The sequence below is a fragment of the Xiphophorus maculatus genome, chromosome 6 (genome assembly GCF_002775205.1).
Source record: "Xiphophorus maculatus strain JP 163 A chromosome 6, X_maculatus-5.0-male, whole genome shotgun sequence".
NCBI classification, from domain to species: Eukaryota; Metazoa; Chordata; class Actinopteri; order Cyprinodontiformes; family Poeciliidae; genus Xiphophorus; species Xiphophorus maculatus.
In genome coordinates, this window is record NC_036448.1 from 29,323,456 (window position 1) to 29,344,478 (window position 21,023).

Genomic DNA, 21,023 nt, shown 5'->3' on the forward strand with positions numbered 1-21,023 from the left:
CCAGTCTGGCCCTCGGTCCACAGGGAACTTGCTTCTTTGGTCCTCGGAGTATCTGACCCCGACATCCCTGGTTTACAGCATTAACAGTAAGATACACGTTTTCAGGAACAAAACACATACATAACAACTCCAATAGTAAAACATAGTGAAAGAAAATTAGTAATGAAAAAACACATATACTGTACGTCAGAGAAGAGAAAAACAAAAAACAAACAAACAAACAAAAAAAAGGGAGGAGAAAGCGGGGGGGTGGGGGGTTACAATTCTACGTCGAAGCAACAAAGTCAATAAATGGTTGCCATTTAGAGTAGAATTTGTTCAAGTTTCCAGTTTTTGTATATCTAATTTTCTACACTTTCAGAAAGGACATGACCTCATTTATCCACTTTGTGCTGGATGGGGCTATAGTTGATTTCCAGTTAAGGAGAAGGTGGCGTCTTGCGATCAAAGAGGTAAAAGCTATCACTTCCGGGGCGTGCTGTGGTGGCGCAGGGGGTTAGCACGCCCCACGTTTGGAGGCCTTAGTCCTCGACGCGGACGTCGCGGGTTCGACTCCCGGTCCCGACGACCTTTGCCACATGTCTTCCCCCCTGTCCTCACCCTCCTTCCTGTCTGCCTACTGTAGAAAAAATACGAGCCACTAGCGCACTAGCATGTGAAAATAAATTAGCCAGAAATTTGTGAAGGCTGAGCGGGTGAAAAACATATGTGCAAGATTGCAGGGCAAGCTCCCGCATCGGTTGCAAACATCTACCATATTTGGGGAGATCTGTGCCAGTCTAGTTTTTGAATAATGACATCTGAATGGCACGTTGAACTGTATCAAACTCGGCGGGCACATATAGAAGTTTTATGAATGGTTGTCAGTGTTCATCAAAGACCAGCCCTAGTTCACCCTCCCAAGCTCTCTTAGTGTTCGTAGTTGGAAAGTTTTTGGGCATGTGCACCGACTGATGGCACCCTTTGAATTTCATTGTCCTTGTGACAATGACAATAAAGATTTATCTTATCTTATCTTAAATTCACTCCACGATTGCTCAGGTGACAGGTGAGGGAAGTTGGGAAATAAGGATTTTGCACATGTCCTTATTTGGAAGTATCTAAACAGATGGGAGGGTGGGAAATCGAATTCAGAAGCCAAATCAGTGAAAGAGCAAAACAACCCTTCCCTATAAAAATCCTTGAAACGGGGCGTGCCGTGGTGGCGTAGCGGTTGGCGCAACCCATGTTTGGGGGCCTTGGGTCTTTGATGCGGCTGTCGCGGGTTCGGCTCCCGGACCCGACGACATTTGCTGCATATCTTCCCCCCTCTCCTTCCCTGTTTCCTGTCAGCCTACTGTCACATAAGGGACACTAGAACCCACAGAAAAAAAAATCAAAAAAAAATTCCTTGAAACATTTTAGTCCCTTATCCTGCCACAGGGAGAAGGTCGGGTCGGTAAGAGCGGGTGTAAACACTGGGTTTTTTAAAAGTGGGGATAGGACAATGGGGCCTGTATATTTAAACTGCTTCCTAAACTGAAACCATATTCTCAAAGTATCTGCAACTATGGGATTGTTGGTTTGGCCAGAGGGATTTAAAGAAGTTGGACCTGTAAGTAAAGCCAAAAGTGAGGCTGAGGGACATGAGTGTGCTTCTAGCTGACACCAAGGTACATCAGCTGAATTAGACCATAAAGCAATTTTAGTTATGTTAGCTGCCCAGTAATAAAATTGAAAATTGGGTAGTCAGAGGCCGCCATAAAACTTACAGTTCTGAAGTATTTTTTGTCTTACTCTGGGAGATTTGCCGCTCCACAGAAAGTGACAGCTGCATCTAATGATTTAAAGAAACTTCTTGGTAAAAATACAGGTAGACACATAAAAAGAAACAGAAATTTTGGCAAGATGTTCATCTTAACAGTACTTATTCTCCCAATCAAAGAGAGCGGGAAGGACCCCCATTTTTGAAAGTCTTTTTTAATGTCTACAAAGAGTGGGAGGAAATGTTTAGAGTACAAAGACTTAAAAGATCTGGTTATGTTGACCCCAAGGTACCGAAAACCCAAAGGGCACAGTTTAAAAGGAACATCAGATTGGGAGAGCTGCAGTGCCAAGTGGTTAACAGGGTAACGTTCACTCTTGGCGACATTAACTTTATACCCTGAGAACTGGCCGAATCTGTGAAAGAATTTAACAATAGCGGAGCAGGTTCCTATTGGATCAGAGACATATAAAAGCAAATCATCTGTGTATAACGATAGCCTTAGTTCTGCATGACTCCTGATGATTCCATTACCACTGGGAGAGGTTCTCATAAAAATACTCAGAGGTCATATTGCAAGTGCAAACAAGAGGGGCAACAAGGGGCAACCCTGTCTACAACCTCTATTTAAAAAGAAATATCCGGATCGGTTGTTATTGTTAATAATACTGGCACAGGGCAGTGTATAAAGAAGGCGTATCCATGATAAAAAAATTTTTCCCTATTCCAAATGTAGTTAGAACCGCAAACAGGTAACTCCATTCTACCCGATGTTAAGGAAGAATAATTTATAAATTAACTTTGGAAAAAAGTTTGGCTCTGTCTTCCTCTGGATCCCAGGTCCTCTCAGCGGGCGACGTGCGGCCACAAGGAAAACAACAAGGCGTGTTGACGTCACAGAATTACAGAGTTTAATCCCGACAAAGCAACGTATGAATTAACAACAAAACCGCAGAGGAACAGAGATATACATTCATTACCTGAGACAGGAAAAAAATACAGAAAGAAAAGACAAAGACGCGTCTTTGGAGAGAGCTGATGCAAAAAAGCAAAATAGTGGCAGCTTTCTGAATTATTACTCCTGTGCACGAACTCTTATACGGAAGGTGTGTCTTTCCTTTTTAATATATTCAATTAAGGCGTACCTCTGGTTGACCAACTGGAAGCTACCTTGGACACTCAGAGAAACTTAGAAACTCCCCCTAATTTATGCCAAAGATCAAAGGCCATTTGCTCTCTGGTAAAACAAAAGAGCCAACAGCTGCGTCCTGACCTTCTGGGTTCTACGGTCATTTTGGGTAAAGAAAAACATGAGATAAGATTTCACAGATACCTGTGGAATCCGGAGTCTCTCCCGTTATCTCTCCTTACATAAATTCTCAGGACAAACTTAAATCCAGTAATTTGGTTCAAGGAAAGGTTATCTTCACAAAACCCAGTTTTGCTCCTCTACAGTCAGCACCTCAAAAGATTAAGTCTTGCCAAAAATAACACATAAAATCAACAGAACAAAATGAGGTATAATTTCTTTTCTAACCTATGAAACATAATATTCAATCCTAAGTATACAGGTTAACACAATCATTTTCCAAAACCCCATTTAGCATAAATCCTGAGCAATTTTCTAATACTAAACAAAACATTTTCATTCAAACAATTTCCATTTGATTCTGATATTGTCACAGATAGTACAATTTTCAAATACATTCATCATTTACTAGATTAGTAGTTCTAAAATTAGATAATACAATCTTCATTATAAACATGCTATTAGTACCTAGAAAAATGTCTTAGAAATTAAATGTTAGTGGTTTCAACATTCTATGTTGTATTCAGTTTTACACCATCCCAGATGTTGGTTCTGGAAGACTTTTGATCTTCTGTGAACCAAACAGGCTTCTCTCCTCCAGGCTCAAGTGATTCTGCCCTGCAGGAGATGCTAATTTTATGGCCTCCTGTCCTCTGACAACACAGCAGGAGCCTCATTGAGAGATCCTTTTGATCTGCATTTGGTTCCTGTACTTTGAATACTTACCCATCAATAGTTTAGTTTTAAATCCTTAACACAAACCTGTTCAAAATTAAGAAATTTGTTCAAAATAAGAATGTTCAATATACCTTTTACACATGCCGTAAGATTAACTGTATTAAGCACTAAAAATAATCATTTTTCCTCAACAGCGATCAAATACTTTTTCAGCATCGATTGATATGACAACCTCAGGCACAGCTGTTGTCTCCCTCGAATAAACAACATTTAACAAGGTGCGAACATTGTAATAAAATTGACGCCCCTTTATGAAGCCAGTCTGCTCCTTGGAGATAATTGATGGGAGAACTTGATCAAGTCGCTGGGCCAGGGCTTCTGTGAGAATTTTTGTGTCCACATTCATTAAAGAAATTGGCCTATAGGAAGTACAGAGATTGAGATTTAAGAGAACACTGATAGAAGCCTGTCTTAGGGAGGGGGGAAGTGAACCAAGTGATAAAGACTCAACATAGACAGAGTGAAGCAATGGCATAAGTTTGGTTTGGAATGCTTTAAAAAAAATCAACTGGGAACCCGTCGGGTCCCGGAGCTTTGTTGTTTTGCATATTTTGTAAAGCAGCATTTAACTCCTGAACAGTCAGATCAGCTTCAAGACGATCAATCAGTTCTGAGTTTAAACTGAAGCTCATCCAGAAACGTATACATATCAGACAAATCTGGAGGAGTTCACATTTATATAGGGACTCATAGAAAGATGAAAAAACCGAATTAATAACTTGCATGTCCTCCTGCAGGACCCCCGATCTATCTTTAATGCGAGGTATTAAACGTGAAGCAGCTTGACGGCGCAATTGGTGAGCTAGCAATCTGCTGGACTTGTCGCCATATTCATAGTATCTAGCAAGGGAATGCAGCAAAAGGCGCTCCGCCTCATTAGTTGTGTTAAGGTCCAACTCAGTTTGTAAGACCAAGCGACGCTTAGAAAGACTGTCAGATGGGGTGGTTGCAAGCTGTTGGTCAACCAATTCCAACTTCTAAGCTTCTGAATGTTTGACCTTCTCAGTTTTCTCGCATGTGCAGCATATGAAATTATCTGACCACGTAAATATGCCTTCAAAGAATCCCACAGGAGCGCTCTAGAGATTGGTTCAGATTCAGAGTCATTAAAGGCAATAAAATCCTCTATTGCGTCCATAATAAATTTGTGAAAATTACCATCTGATAATAGTGAAGTGTTAAATCGCCATTGAGAGGGATAGTGAGGTCCGGGCGAAATCTGAAGATCGAGAGAGACAGGAGCGTGATCCGAAATAATGATTGGGTGATATGTAACATTTGATACTTTAGGCATAAGTTTAGCATCTACAAAAAAATAATCTATACGTGAAAACATCTGGTGAACATGTGAATAAAAAGAGTACTGCCTACTGGTTGGATTATGAAATCTCCAGGGGTCAACACAACCATTATTTAGCATGAAACTATGTAGGGTTCTAGCCATTGATGGTTGGGTTAAAACAGGTTTAGAACGGTCTAAACAGGGATCAATAGTACAGTTCATGTCCCCTCCAAAAACCAAAACACAATTATTTAAAGAGTGTAGAATTTCGAACAACTTGTTCATGAAAGATAGGTTGTCAAAATTAGGAGCATATAGGTTAACCAGTAGGGTGGGTACCTGGAATAGAGTACCTTACACTATCAGAAATCTGCCGTCTCTGTCTGAGATGGTTTTGGTCAATGTGAATGGTACAGATTTACCTATTAAGATGGCAACCCCTCTAGCCTTTGAATTAAAACTGGAGTGGAGTACTTCTGCAACCCATCGACATTTAAGTCTGAACTGGTCTTTATTTCTCATGTGGGTCTCCTGTAAAAAAATAATGTCAGGTTTCAAACGCTTTAAATGAGAAAACATCCTACACCGCTTGACAGCACCCCCTAAACCTCGAATATTCCAGCTGATAAATCTTACATTTGAGTTGTTCGTATTAGCCATGTGAGATATGAGTTAACATTGAAGAGACAACCCGATTTTGCCCCCATGCACCAGATGCAAGGATGAGAAGAAAGAGGACAAAAAAAAGATAATATTTCTGAACTGACACATCCGCCCTCCCACACCCCACCCCAGCTAGTACCTACCACTACCCTGTCCCCAAACAAAAGGATACCAGTACGAACTCCAAATGGAGTCATGAACCTAAAGACTAAACTTAAGGTTTTGGACCAAACAGTCATCCTCAATTCACCCCAACTCAGTTGGAGCTCCTGCAAACATGTGAAAACAAAAGTGTGACTAATAACAGAGCAGGTACATTACATGTCATCCAACTGTGCATTACAGCAATCACTGCCAAAAGTCACTTTGGATGCGCCGGTGTAAAGAGAAACCTGGCCACAGATATACTTACACTCGAAACCAAAATTAGCTCTAAGGTGATGAAGCCAGATTTATTTCATGTTGAGTGTTTTCACAAAGGCAGTCGCCTCTGCAGGTGAAGTAAACTCTCTCGTGACACCTCCTCTGGTGATGTGGAGACGAACTGGATGTAGAAGCCCAAACTGGATGTCCGGAACCTCTCTGAGCTGGCGTCTGACGTCGTTGAAGGCTGCATGGGCTTTTGCAGTCTGAGCGGTAAAATCAGGGAAGATGGAAATTGTGGAATCCCCCACCTTGACTCGCTGCTGGGCTCTGGCACGTCATTTGCATAATAATGTGAACAAGCTATTATGGGACGGGGCCGCTCACTGGGCCTCGGTTTTGCTTGTAGAGATCGGTGCGCCCGGTCCACAACCGGCTCCTTCTCCAGGCCGAAGGCGTCTCTGAGCAGGGTGGAAACCGTGTCTGCGCTGACTGGGTTACGCTCCTCCGGTAGTCCTATGATTCTAATGTTGTTAGAAGTCCAAGTCCTCGCATTTACGGTCAAGAGCGAGGACCTGCGTAGATAGCTTGTCCAAATTGCTCTTGAGTGAGACCAGATCATCAGTGCATGAAGACAGCGGTCCCTCCATGTCTGCAACAGTCGCCCTTAGTGCATCCACCTCCGACCTGATAGCCGCAATGCTAGCACTTAGCTCGGTCTTCACGCCATGCAGTTCCGATTTAATCTGGGTCAGATTGTTAGTCAACGCCGTCTCGAATTCAGTCTTGAAAATGTCCACCATCTCTGCCCGATGTGAAATGAGGAGTTCAGCTTTAAAGTCCGGGGAATATACGTTCCGGGCCGTGGAAGATTCTTCCGAAGGCGGTCGCCCAGTAGCCGAGCCCCACGGTGGATCGGCCTCAGCAGGCCGATGCGGGGATGTAGGCGGTGGACCAGGCCTCGCCACCGTAGTTGTCGAATTATTCGTATTTTTGGGCTTTGGAGGCATCTTAGGCTGTAATAGAGTTGTAAGATTTAGAGGACAGGCAAAGTACACGAAAATGACCAAATGCACCTTGTAGAAAAGATAATTTGCAGGAGCTCCCTCCACCACGTCTTACTCCATCAGTCACAAAACTGTAAGTCCTGCCACAGTTTGAACAGCAGATGTCTCTGTCTCTGAATGAACCACCGAGTAATGAACCTTTGGGTGAAGCAAAGGGCCAGGAAGCTTCACTGCTTCATGAGGCTTCATTTGGTCATCATTAGTGTTTAGTTCTTAGTTTGTTATTTATTGTGTTTTTGGACTTAGGTTAATTATTAATATTATTAATATTTTTGTTCAGGTTAGTTTCAAGCTGTTTCCTTTGTTTACTTGTTTTATCTCCTCCTTCCTTCAACCTTCTCAATGCTGCTGTTTTCCATCAGCTGTTTTCTCTCCTCTCTGATTTGCTCTTCAGGTTCCTTTGCCACTTCTACCTCTCCTTCAGTGTTTAATCTCTTCTCTCTGCACTGAGTTCTTGGTTGCATTTAGAGATGGGAAGAATTGATCTTTTCCTGTGGTTTGACTCCCAAAGAAGGTTCTGTTATTTCTCAAGCAGCTCTTAACCTGTTATTATCTGTAGCCTCATTTCTTAGCTTAACTTGGTAAATATGAATGTTGTACATTTAATAAATCTTTTTTCATTTAGTATTAGAAGCCTTATAAATGTCTGATTTGATGTATGTGGTCTGTTATGAACGAAGGCATTCTTAATTCTGTGCAATATTTTAATCCAATATTTAATTTTTATTTAGCACAAAATCAAATGAAAAACCACTGCAAAAAATCAACCCAACAGAATCATAACAATAATAATAATTATAGTAACTTTACTGCAGCCAGTCATATTTTCATGTTTTTGCAGTGATCTCTCCTCCTCACCCGTATCTATGAACAGATTCTCCACCTGACGATCGCGTCTCTTTTTTACAGTGTGGATGATCGAATCCTCAGGTGATTGGCCACATCCACTGGACATGACAGTCACTGCATTGAGGTGAGCTCCTACTGAGGTGAATATGTATTAAATCACTAATGAACATTAAGTATTTTATTTTATATGTTAAGTATTTAAATTTAATTTTATAGAAATCTCTTTCCAGCCTGACCTGAAAGGTTTTTTGTTACTTGTTGTGTTGGTTGAACCACCACACTGTAAGCATAAAGTTATCAGGATGTAACAAAGATTCATGTTAGGCCTCAGTTATTTCATCAAAATTGAAAAATAATTTCCTTTTTCTTATTTGGCTCAGCGATTTGAAACTTTTCTGGTTCTCATGACGTTCTATTTCATGAGGTTCCTTAATGCATCCTTTGCCCTTGATTTCTTAGTTTTTAAGAATTTATTCTAGCTTTATATTACTATGCTAGTAATAATACATTATGTCTGATTAATTCACATGTTCATTTCCTAAATATTCAAGATTTTGACAAATAAAAATGTATAAACAAAATATTAAAAGCTGTTTGTTAAAAATAGTTCCAAAGTCTAAACAGCGACATAAAACAGTTCTTTTATTTTATTAATAACTTTATTTATGAAGCAATTTCAAACAAAGAACTGAACAAATATAAGGGTACAAAAACTAAAATTAAACAATTCAAATTAAAAACATAAAATAACAAAAAAGCAATAGGTGTATTGAACAACTGGCTTTAAAAACATCTACAGAATAATCTCCCTCACTTATGTTTTTATTTTGCAATATATTTATATTGGAAATTTATGTATAAAATTAAATATAATATAAAATATAAATATAAAATTCATGATGAAAATTCAGACAACTACATACTTGTGTGAAAATCTTTTAATATTTTTTAAAAATCTATACGTTGTGTAATGCTGAGATTAAGCATTAAAACATGTTTCAAAAAGGAAATATAGATCTATTTAGAAAATATGAGATTTCAATAGTTCACAAACATTAACAATTAACCATTAGTAAAATAAAACTGATCAAAGGGTCTATTATTGCAGACTACAACATTTGTATTTTTTTTAGAAAGGCATCACCAGAGTTTATTTCCTCTGAAGCCCAGTGAGTCAGAACGATAACTTTCTTGTTGTTCTTCTTTTCTGAAAGATGAAAATAGATGATCTGAGATTAAAACATGAAGATATTTCCAGTTTATTTCAGCATAGATTTAATGACTGACAGGCTCTTAACTTCTCAGGACTTTATCTCAATGCTTGCTCCACCAGCATAAAGATTAAAACATATTTAATGGTCCTATAGTTAAATATTTGTTTAAAATTGTTGCTGTCTGTTAAAGGTGAATTCCTTCTTGATCAATTACATTTATGAATCTTCAACCAACACAGTGAACCTGTAAAAGAAATGTAATCCATTCAGTCTGCACCAATTTTTTTTCCTATCAAGTTGATTTTCTGATTTAATTTTTTCTAGTATCTTCTCCTTAAGGTTCTGTTTTGTGGATCTTTGGCATTTCTGTTCTTACAAGTTAACTAGATTTTTTCTTTACCTTTTTTCTACTGTTATTTTAAACACTAACTATTTCAGTTACTGGCTGGCACTCACTCACCTGTCATTTCAGACCTGGCAGATCTAATATAGGAGGTGGATCTATCCCACTTTCTGAGTGAATTTGGGATATTCATCTATTCCACCGAGAGCACTGTGCTCACTGTCCAAATGTTGGATATCAAATGGAGGCAGGTCGACTCCACCGATGGCCTGGCACTCCACGTCAGGAGGCAGATCTACTCCACCCACAGCATGACACTCAGTGTCTGGAGGCAGGTCGACTCCACCCACAGCATGACACTCAGTGTCTGGAGGCAGGTCGACTCCACCCACAGCAGGGCTTTTAGTTTCTTCTGGAGCAGAAAAAATGTTCTTAAATTAATATGAAGTCAATCAAATTTTAAACACAAATATTTTTCTTTTGTTGCTCACAAGACATCAGAAATGATCAGATATGGGTTTCATGTTCCAATCAGGAAGATGACAGCCTGCTGCTCATAAACGACTCACAGATAAATAAAATTCTGAGGACAAATGTTTTCAACATTCAGAGAATTAGAGATGAACTGGACAATTTGAAAAATACTTACGTCGATACATATTCCGATCACTTCCTCTTACTTTACAAAAAAACTGTAAAAAGAAAAGTTGCATATTAAGAAGAAAATAAGATGTTATATTTATCTTTGCTCTTCTGGTAGAAGGTCTGTGAATAAATAACTGAACTTACTGATCCCATGTTGGTTACAGATCCATATGTTGCTGTTTCGCTGCAAAGTGAACTGGAAGCATCTGAGTCCCACCTTAAATACAGTCCTCCTCCTTCCATTGACCGCGTCACGTAAGACAATCCTTATGACGTTTAGTTTCCACAACTGATATCTCACTTCCAGGCTCAATAATTTAGTCATTGAATAGACTTCCAATATTTAACTCAAATTGTTTAAAATAAAAATGTGCACTTTTCTAAACCCTCATATGCACCTTCGAAGATGAGCTTTGTTCCAACAAATCTGATAGTTAAAAACAACTTTATGCAGCTACCACCAACTCTCCTTCCTGGCACACACACCCTCCCAGATAAAACTGATCCCGCCCACCTTCTTACGCTGAGTGACTCAGAGAAACTGTCCACGATACAAGAACAGAATAGCAAAACTTCCGCGTACGTGTTTTTTCTCCTCACATTAACAGACAAGTAGTTCAAAGTTCTGGAGGAGTGAATGCTGAAAGCTGCAAATTGCTGTATTTCTTTAGATTTTAACTAATTTGAATAAAAAACTGAACTTGACTGTACTGGTTCTTAACTGGGATAAACTGTTTTTTATTATAATTAATATTTTTTAGATGAGTTGTACTGCAATGTCAATTTTCCCCCTGGGGATTCAAAAAGTAGATGCATTCATTAATTTATTCATTGGATAAACAGTTGTGCTATAACAGTAAGTTGTTTTTCTGTGTGTACATGAAGGAGATTGGCAGTGCAAAGACCTTTCTCCTGGCTCTGACTCGTTGACAGGGAACGGTGCATTTCTGTACATGTCATTAGTTGCCCTGGGAGGATGTGGAGGAGTTTGATGTTTTCACAGATTATCTGTCTTAAGCCATATTGTGGAAACATTGTGGTAATTTTAACAAATATGTAAAAAAAACAAACCCAACATTTTCTGTAAAAGTTACATACTGCAGCTTTAACAGCAAAAAACATTAAAACTGTCATCATTAGAACAGCTTGACTCAAATGTACAAGGTTGTTACGCTATTGACCCCAAACTACTCACAAAGATCAATTTTCTGAAATACAACACAACTATTGTGTAGGTTGAAGATTGCAAGCCATTAAACTAAACTCCTGGCTGGCTCGCCAATAAGTGTAACCCTTTGTGAATTGATTAGTCCAGGATACCAACTGAATGAGTAAGAATTGATCTGTTTTGTTAGAACAAGACATCAGAGTCAACACTATTGCGGTAATTTCTCTTTTAGAATATTTATTTAAATAAATATTTATTAGCTGAGGCAATGTTTTGCAAGGGTCAGTACAGCTTAATTCAGTAGCAGAAATAATCAAATAAGAAAAATAAATCATCTCAATCTAATTTATCTTTCCCTAATGCTGACACTGAGAACTAAAAAGGGAAACTTTGAGTATGGAATATCAAACCTCGGAACCAGCCTGATGATGAAGAATCTGTCCCAGCAGGAAGAGGCTCACAGTGCTGATCGATGAAGACAGACATCCCTGCAGGTCTGATGAGCTTTCACCTCCGCATGGATGCTGAGGTTCCTCAGGCCTTGGCTATTGGCAGGAAGAATCTTGATTTAGAACTGTAGGTTTCTCTTCTTTGTCTTTGTCCTTTGTCTTGACCTTTGGCTTTGGGATCTGAACTCAGATGATGAGAGAAGTCCAATTTGGAGCCACATGTTGCGGGGCTGATGGGTTGGTCCCCATCTTTGTCCATCTCGATCTTGGCTCAAATCTGTCTGGAGGATCCAACCAAAGGTTCCCCTTTTGAATTTGCCTTTTATAGGGTTTATCCACCCTATGGACGTGTTTGCATTGACTGGCACTGTTGCCATGCTTGTTTTATTGGCTGTCTGCTTAGGTATCTCAGATTCACCTTTGCCTTGGAGATATTGTTTTGTGTTCTTGTTCCAGGGACTACTCAAAGGTCACCCTCCAAATTAGCCAGTATTCTGACTATCAGTGCTACCTTATCAGATTTTCGTACCATAGCAAGGATAGATAGCAATTTCAGTGCTACGCCTCCAAAATTGCTATGTCATGTTTACAAACAAAAAACTATGGCAGTTTTCTGTTTGGATAACATTAAATACATTGGATAACTTTATTTGAGTGACGGAACTGAAATGGAAGCTTGGGGGTTCTGCGTAGCTTAGCATTGGAACAATTTATATCCATGATGAAACCACAAGAAGATCCTTTCCTTCGTCTAAATATCTACCCGTTTAAAATGAAAAGCTGTAGCAGTATGCACTAATCTTTTTATTAGAATATCCTACCTGTTAAAAAATATTTTAAATTCAAAGGTGTGTGTAAGAACAAAACAGTATCAGACAGGGGAAACACTTTTTTTGGAATTAAATTAAACACAGACAAACACAGATCAATACAACTCTTTTTTGCGCATGTATATGTTGTATGACAGACTTTATCAAATGCAGCGCAGCCACAATGTGTCACTGAACTGCTCAGGTCACTGTTCTCCTGAAATGATAGGATATGATTAATATACACTAATATTACACTATTACACAGCTTCAATCCCACATAGTATCGCTAACATCTATTTAGCAAAGTTTAATAATAAGAAAGAGTGTGATTAAACTAAAATATTTTAAAATATAGGGACAAAATAGCTAAAAAAAACAACGTATTTCGTCCTGATTAACGGCCAAACAATAACTTGTTTACAGTAATAATGACTTTGCAGACGACAAACTGAAGCCATTTATAAGCTGCTGTCATGTAAAGTAAAAACATGAAGTTATAGAGCAGCTTAATAAAAGCAAGTTATAAAATAAATTAAATAAAGCTAACCGTAATCTTTGATGAAATAAAACACATGAAACAAAACTTCCACAGGTAGGACGTATTTATAAGAAATCTGCTGAGTCAGCAGATTGTGACGTAGCATCGATGTGAGCATGACCACAAGGTAGGACGGATTTACAGGTAGCACATATAAACAGAACACCGGCTCTCTTTCCTTCTCTCCTCTATCTGCTTTCTGAACAGCACACTCCACTTTCTTTGGTTCCTCTTTTGTGCTGGTTCATGCATCTCATGCTCCACTCAGTCACATTTTGCTCTTCTATCTGTCTTCAACACAACATCAGTGATCTTTGATTGCAGTTACACATTTTACATCCTTTCAAGTTCATTGTCAAAATCACATCTATAACGTCTTTAGCTTCTCTGATTTAGCATTAAAACTTTATCAATATAATTATTTTTACATTGTGTTGTATTCAATTGCTCACTGTTTAGAATAGATTTTTTAAAACTCATGCAAGGCAATAAGGAATAGTCTCAACTATAAATTTGCAGACTGTAAACTTACTTCCTCATTTTTCAGGAAGTCTGCTGTTCCTGTTTCATGGCTTGGCAACTCTCTCTCTCACTCTGCCTGACTGATTTCTTATGATTAAATACAAAAAGAAATAGAGCTGGAGCAAAGCTTGCATGAGATTGGTGACTAGCATGCCTGGATTAACCAACCACTGGATTGTCAACGTCCATTAGCACAAATATGGCTGACATAAACATTGGATAGGCTATCATTAGCCTTGGCTAGGCTAACAACCAGCCTGCCTCGGATGCCAGTTGTAAATTGTTCATTTTTCTTTGAATGATTTTTTTCCAGGAAAGATGGGTGACATACTACTGGACAAATTTCCAAAAGGCAATTCCACTTATTTTAGCAAAGGTTATGTTAATAATACATAAAAGTATATTAAAAAATATTTGCTATTTTTTAAGCGGACATGATGAAAATTTTTGTCAACATTTATTTATTTTGTGTTAATGCAACATTCACCATGTGTATTTTATGTATCAACAATAACAACAATTCAGTTTTTGCTTGAAGGTTGTATCCAACAGAAATATAAGTTTAGGCAGTGAATGTTGTAGTGATGAAGCCTCTGACCATGGCCCTCAACATTATTAAAGGATACTCGTCTGTGCATATGGACTTTCTCATGCAAACACTGTACCAGCTGCATTAAAGGCTGAAAAATCTGATATTAACTTGTAAAATTTGTGTTCCTCTAACTCAGTGGTTTCCAACCTTGGTCCTCAGCCCCCCCACATGTTTTAGATGTTTAAATGAGGTGTGCTCATTTAAACCAGCACACCTGATTTAAATGAGTGCATGACCTCCTGCATCAAGTGCCACTGAATCCTATTAATCATCCAGTTATTAAAGTCAGGCTTGTAGCAGCAAGGAGACCCCTAAAACATTCAAGATGGGGCATTGAGGACCAGGGTTGGCAACCACTGCTTTTATTTATGCCCTGCAGGATGGGATCCAGAATTTTTTTCTGCACCTCTAGTTTTTTATAAGTTCAAAACAAACTGGATTACAGATAAGAACATCTTACAGCTGGTAAATACAAAAAATCAGTATGCGAATATGCGTCCGCATTCTCACAGGAGAATATGTACATACTGTATGTTAAAGGTTGGATTTACCAGTCGATCTACGTTCCCACCCTCATCTACTGTATGGTCATGAGCTTTGGGTCATGACCAAAAAAATGAGATCAAAAAAACGAGATACAAGCGGCCGAAATGGGTTTTCTCCATAGGGTGTCTGGGCTCTCCCTTAGAGATAGGGTGAGAAGCTCAGTAATCAGGGAGGGACTCAGAGTAGAGCCGCTGCTCCTTCACATCGAGAGGAGCCAGTTGAGGTGGCTCGGGGATCTGGTCAGGATGCCTCCTGGACGCCTCCCTGGTGAGGTGTTCTGGGCACGTCCCACCGGGAGGAGGCCCCGGGGAAGACCCAGGACACGCTGGAGGGACTATGTCTCTCGGCTGGCCTGGGAACGCCTCGGGATTCCCCCGGAAGAGCTAGAAGAAGTGGCTGGGGAGAGGGAAGTCTGGGCCTCCCTTCTGAAGCTGCTACCCCCGCGACCCGACCCTGGATAAAGCGGAAGAAAATGGATGGATGGATGGATGGATGGATGGATGGATGGATGGTTAACGGTTTTGATGATAACTGCAGAAGATGACTGGTTTGGGTCTACTTGGTCCAGAAAATGCCAAACAGGAAAGTGAGAGAGGCACATTTCTGCTGCACTGTGTAGAGTTATTTGTGCTTTTTCTCTTTCATCAGTGTTTTCCTCTCGTTTTATTGTTCAGCTACGTTGTGCTAATTATTTACCTTCCCTCAGAAAGTCAGTTTGTTCCCTTCCACATCTGATTGTAATTATATGACTTTTCTCACATTTTTTCAGAGTCCATGGTGACAAATGGACTGATTTTGATTAGGAATACCTGGATACTCATAGTGGATCATTCTTCTTCTTGCTGGGTTGTACAGATCCAGCAATGAGGCCATAAAAAGCCTCTGGGATGCATAAGGTGGTATAACTATTTTACCAGCTTTACCAGGTCTAAACAATGTCACTTTAGACCTTCAAGTACCCAAAGATTGGACACCTTGAATCAAATCTGACAAGCTTGCTCCTGTCCAGGATGTTTGGGAGAGATTGGTGCAACTTCTTCCAGTGATCTTCAACCAAAGGTCACCCAGGGTAAGTGCAAGAAAAAATAGAACATTGTTGCTTTTTTCTTGAAGAAAACACATAGGCAATAAGGAAAATATTAGTAATTTTTTTATTGTGTATATGGCATTTTTATATAGCACAGTCTATAGAAGAATAATATAATTGTTTCAAAATCCACTCAAAAAAAGGTTTTTACACAGTAAAGGTTTAATAACAAAAATAATCCAGATTGTGAGAAGTACAATTTTGTAGTAATAGAGAAGCAGTCATTTATATTCATTCTTCATGGAGATTCTTCAGATCAACGACCAGCCCGACTGACAGGACAGATGATCAGAGGAGCAGAGTTTCGACCTCCATTATTCAGATAAGGACTAAAGAATGGGTAGAGTTTCTCCTTGAAGCAGCAGCCAGTAAAGGAGTAGATCAGAGCTGCAGCATCTACATCATAAAAGGAGACCAGACCCTCCTCATAATCCACAAACACCCCCACCTTCTGAGGACCAGGATGGAGATCGAAAAGGGTCGAAGTCTTTTCCCCTGTTGAGTACTGATTTTCATTTCTTAACACTAAGGTCCAGAAACCGTTCTTAGTACTCATAGCAAGTATTCCTTTCCTGTCAACAGACTCTCTAACCACTCCTAAATCCCACTCAGTCTTTCCTTTAACCTGAACCTCAAAGTAAAATCTGCCTGAAGAGAAACTCTGCTCTGCTAAAACAAAAACACACTTAGAAAATCTCTCTGGATTGTCTGGAAGTTTCTTCCAATCATCTCCATGTTTCACCTGTTTTCTATCATCAGTCAGGATGAGTTTAGGATGAGCCGTATCAGGATCCAGAGTCACATCCACTGCAAACTGCTGGACTCTTCTCATGTCCAGCATCTTCCCCATCTTCTCTGCCAGCTGAGTCACAGCTCTCACCACAGTCCCCTCATATGATGGCGGATGAACTCTGACCTCTACCCAGTTCTTGTTTGGTGGATCATTTGTCAGAGAGAGGGAGGAGAAACTTTGGTGGAAATTCAACTCAGAGCTCCTCTTCTTCAGCTCAGAGATCTCCTGTTCCAGATCTCTGATGAAGTCTTCAGCCTGTTTCTCTGTAGTTTCCTGTTTGTCTTGGATCTCCTTGAGGAGCTCCTTCAGGCCTCTCTCAGCAGACTCTATCAGAGCCGTGAAGACCTGAACACCTTCTGCTTTCTCTCTGTCTGCAGCATCTTTACTGATCTTCACCGACTCTCTGATCTCCTGGATCTTCAGCTGTCTCTCCTGGATCATCTCCTGATCTTCAACATCTGTCTTCCTCATCCAATCTTTTATCAATCTCTGGAGCAGGTCATTCCTTTGAATTTTCTCTAAAATCTTGCTGGTCACCTCCATGCATCGTTCAAGTGTATAGGTCTGCATCATCACGTCCACAATATTGAGGCTTTTTGTCTTTTTAAGGTAACCCTTCTTGATTGGTGGGAGCCCAGGAACGGTGTCAGGCTGCAGCAGGAACCACTCAAATCTTTGTAACTCATCCTCACTTAATTCATCTAAAGCTTTCAAGACATCCTCTGCCTTCAATTTAACTCCTAAAAAAGAAAGAAAACACAGTGAAACAAATTAATTATGATACAACAAAATAATGCTGGCCAAGTATTTGTTGACACAACAATTTAGCTCTGTTTTTATTTCATTTTGAGATTTTCAGTGTTTTTGTGCCCCATTAGAGTATTTCCCCATCATTTAAAAAAACAGCTAAATCATTATGTCCAAAACAAAGAATCAAATCTCCCATTTTTCACATTTTGAAAAACAGAATATCCCTTTTAAAATAGCTTAGAGTTGAACTCAACACCAAAATTATGTCCCATAAAGAAAACTGCAAACAATCTATGCCTGAGGACACTTCCACACAAACATTTTTAATTTTGTCTGTCATGAACTCTGTTAATGTATACGATTGTCAGAGGTTTTGTTTTTTGCTCTCATGTTTCTGTACTCCCTTGCTTGTAGTTTGTCACCAGAGGTGTGCAAGGTTTGTCTTCATTGTCAACAGAACAACACAACCTTCAACAAATTCTCACTTCTCTTCAGATGAGTTATTAAAATGTTTAAGAATTAGCGGTGTGACTGGCTCCCACTTGCTCGCTTCATGTTTTTGATGTAAGTCCTTACTGTCATTGATCGTCATGTGCCCTTGCACCTCCAGTCAGCCTTGTGCTGACAAAACATACAGAAAAGCTTTCTTCAGATTCATAAAACTTACTGGCACTGAGGATTGCACTAAGCTAAGGGTTTTGTGCTTTTTTGAAGGACATCTGTGTTTCAGTGAGATTTTTTTCTTTCTTTAATGTTTCCTGTCCACTGTTGTTCTAGACAGATTGAGAAATTAATCTAAATTTGGTCCCCTTTGAAGTAAGATACTGTTAAAACATGTCATCTGTTTTCCCAAGTCAAATTTGGTTTAATGCTAAACTTGTTTGACTCCCCAGGTCCATGCTTTTACTTGTGAGGAACTCTGAAGAAGTTTTTCATTACCTGTCTGTTTCTCAGGTGTTGCTGAAGTCTCTTTATCCATGTTCCCTGGAAGAAGATGTAGAAGTGCCACAAATGTTTGGATCTTTGAAGGTAAAGAGAAAAAATATGTCACTGTAATGTAAATCAAAAATCTAAAGAAATATATGAAAGCAATCTCATCTTGTACAGAGTACAGGGACCATAAAAAGGAGAATTTATGTAATAATTATAACGTTGATGTGAAGAGGCAAGGTGTTGAATGCAGATGAGAAATGAGCAAACAGGAGTCTATTAAGTGTGTTAGGAACTTCCATGGATGGAGTCTAAGTTTAATAATTTTAAGCTGTAATTCTCCACTTGTGAATTATTTTTTACACACACACAACCATGTGTGTTAGCATGTATTTGGTGCATTGAGGTACCATTTTCCTGACACATATTACATCGTGGAGACACTGCCGCTCGTGGGGACCAGGATATGGCCCTCAAGAAATTGTGTTTTTGGGTTAAAAGTTAGGTTTAGGACTAGGATGTGTATTGAGTTTTGGTTAAGGTTGGGGTTGGGCTGTAGAAATTAATTGAAGTCAATGGAAAGTACCTGCAAAGATAGAGAGATATACGTATGTGTGTGTGTTGGGGAGGGGGGCTGGGGGGGGGTTGTGTGACTTCCATTCATTTTCACAGAAAATGATTGAAAGTCATTCATTCACAGACCAAACATTCATTCCCCATCACATACCTTACCATAACCCAAAAACAGCATTTTTCCCTCATGGGGACCAAGAAATGTCCCCACAAAAAGCAGTGGTCCCCACAATGTAGAGGGACAGAACGTTCCCATGAACATATAAAAACCTGGTTCACACACACACGCATACACAACCCTCCACCCTCCTACCCCAAACACACAGACACACATGCATAGGTGTTTGTGTGGCTATTTTTGTGGGGACTTTACATTGACTTCCATTCATTTCTACAGCCTAAATCTTATCCTTATCCTATCCCTAACCCTATCAAAACTCAATTCACACCTTAGTCCTAAATCTGACCCCTGACCCAAAAACAGGGTTTCTTCTTGTGAGGACCAGGCTTTGGTCCCCACAAGGAGCAGAGGGTCCCTACAAAGTAGTATGTGTCAGAAAAATAGTCCCCACAAGGTATTAGAAACAAACGCACGCGCACACACACTAGTTATCGCTGAACTCGGAGGATGTCTACTGCAGAGTTTCAGTTCAAACCTTTTTAAAAAGGATATAAACTTATGGAGCCGTTTATTGTTTCTCTTTTCATCTTTGTTCCACAGAAAATGTGACTTACTGATTTCTTAATTTTGAAATTACGTATGGAAACATGATTCCAAACTCTGATGAACTGGAGACCAGAATGAGTCGATTCCTCACTGGAGTCAGTGTTTAGTCTCTAGTTGTCAGGTTCAAAGAACCTGAGCACCCACAGAAAGGAAGAGAGAAACGAGTGTTTTAGATTTTTCACTCAAGAGCGGAGAGCGGGAAAAAAGACATCTCCATCTCAGTCTCCCAAACCCGCTCTTGAGCATACTTTCTTTTATTTTCCTTAGGCGGTCCTTTTGTTACATAGATGTTAACAACATCTATGAGGTGGGGCAAAACCAGACGCCAACACACAATCATAAATGTTTTCTAATACAATAAAGTTTCCTTTGTGCATCTGAGGTCTCAAGTGCAGTTCCCATATCTCTGGGTCATAAACTTCGACCGTTATCCTGTTATCTTGAGATATGGGTGTGTTGTACCCACAGGATGACATGGTGCAAAGTGCAAAGTTCAGTCGCTATTTACTTCCTTCTGTAGCAACAATGCAGGAACTGATCAACTCACAGTTCTTAAAGGTATCAATGGGTATTTATATGGGATATTTATTTACAATTCTAACACTAGTTATATAGTAGTTTTAATGTAGGAGCTTCATCAGGGCTTTGGATCGATTCTCAGGTTCTGTACATCAAGAAACAGCTGAACCAGAACGCTGAGCTGCATCCTCATGTGTTACATTAGGATTTTAAATGAACTAAATGCATAAGCAGCTTTCTGTTCTGTATTATTTTATTAAATCATAGTAATTCATAAAGTAAAACTGTTATGAGAACCTATAAACAAGCTCATAAAGACATAAATATGAGTTTATTTAGATTCTGCTGCAGCGTCTTTAAATATTCATCATTGTAATTAATAATGAGGTCAAACTGGCTCCAGCTCTCCTGATCTCCCAGTCCTCCCAGTGTCTCCTCCTCCAGCTCCCTCTGGGACCCTGCAGGAGTTGCGTACCTGTTGGTTCCAGGTGTGTGTGAATCCTCCAGCGGCTCTCTGATGGTTTCTCCACCTCTGACTCTGAGGTTGAATGAACACACTGCCTGCTACACAGACTCAGACATCCAGAACTCAGTGGGCCGTCAGAGGACAGACAGGACAGCCCACGCTTTCTACCGCGCATCATTGTCTCACTACTGCCATCTGGTGGCGTGTTGAGTCTCTGTGCTTCAGGTTAATTTCTCAGTACTTTAAGAACTATGGAGTTAAATTTGTTTCACAATTATTCAATAAAAAACAATGTTTCAAACAAAAAAACATAATCTTTGTTTTAAATCAATCA

At 39.6% G+C, this 21,023-nt stretch overlaps 1 protein-coding gene and 1 long non-coding RNA gene across 2 annotated transcripts; both read right to left on the minus strand.

Moving 5' to 3' along the window:
* Positions 1-8,706: 8,706 nt before the first annotated feature.
* Positions 8,707-12,095, minus strand: LOC111608914. The gene is made up of 4 exons (XR_002752888.1): positions 10,362-12,095; positions 10,222-10,264; positions 9,690-9,984; positions 8,707-9,222 (listed from the first exon to the last, which is right to left on the minus strand). It is a non-coding gene; the product is annotated as an uncharacterized LOC111608914 (long non-coding RNA).
* A 3,892-nt stretch (positions 12,096-15,987) lies between these two features.
* On the minus strand, positions 15,988-20,797 carry LOC102221161 (E3 ubiquitin-protein ligase TRIM21-like). Its single transcript, XM_005813465.2, has 3 exons — positions 20,699-20,797; positions 18,414-18,495; positions 15,988-17,464 (listed from the first exon to the last, which is right to left on the minus strand). Exons 2-3 carry the CDS (start codon positions 18,451-18,453, stop codon positions 16,188-16,190), a joined length of 1,317 nt encoding a protein of 438 aa, XP_005813522.2. The 5' UTR covers positions 18,454-18,495; positions 20,699-20,797; the 3' UTR covers positions 15,988-16,187.
* Between the last annotated feature and the right edge of the window lie 226 nt (positions 20,798-21,023).

Coding starts and splice junctions, on each gene's coding strand:
- LOC102221161 (XM_005813465.2), bottom strand. CDS start 18,453: ATGGATAAAGAGACTTCAGCAACACCTGAGAAACAGACAG. Junction 17,465..18,413: donor AACACCTGAGAAACAGACAG/GTAATGAAAAAC, acceptor TTTCTTTTTTAG/GAGTTAAATTGAAGGCAGAG.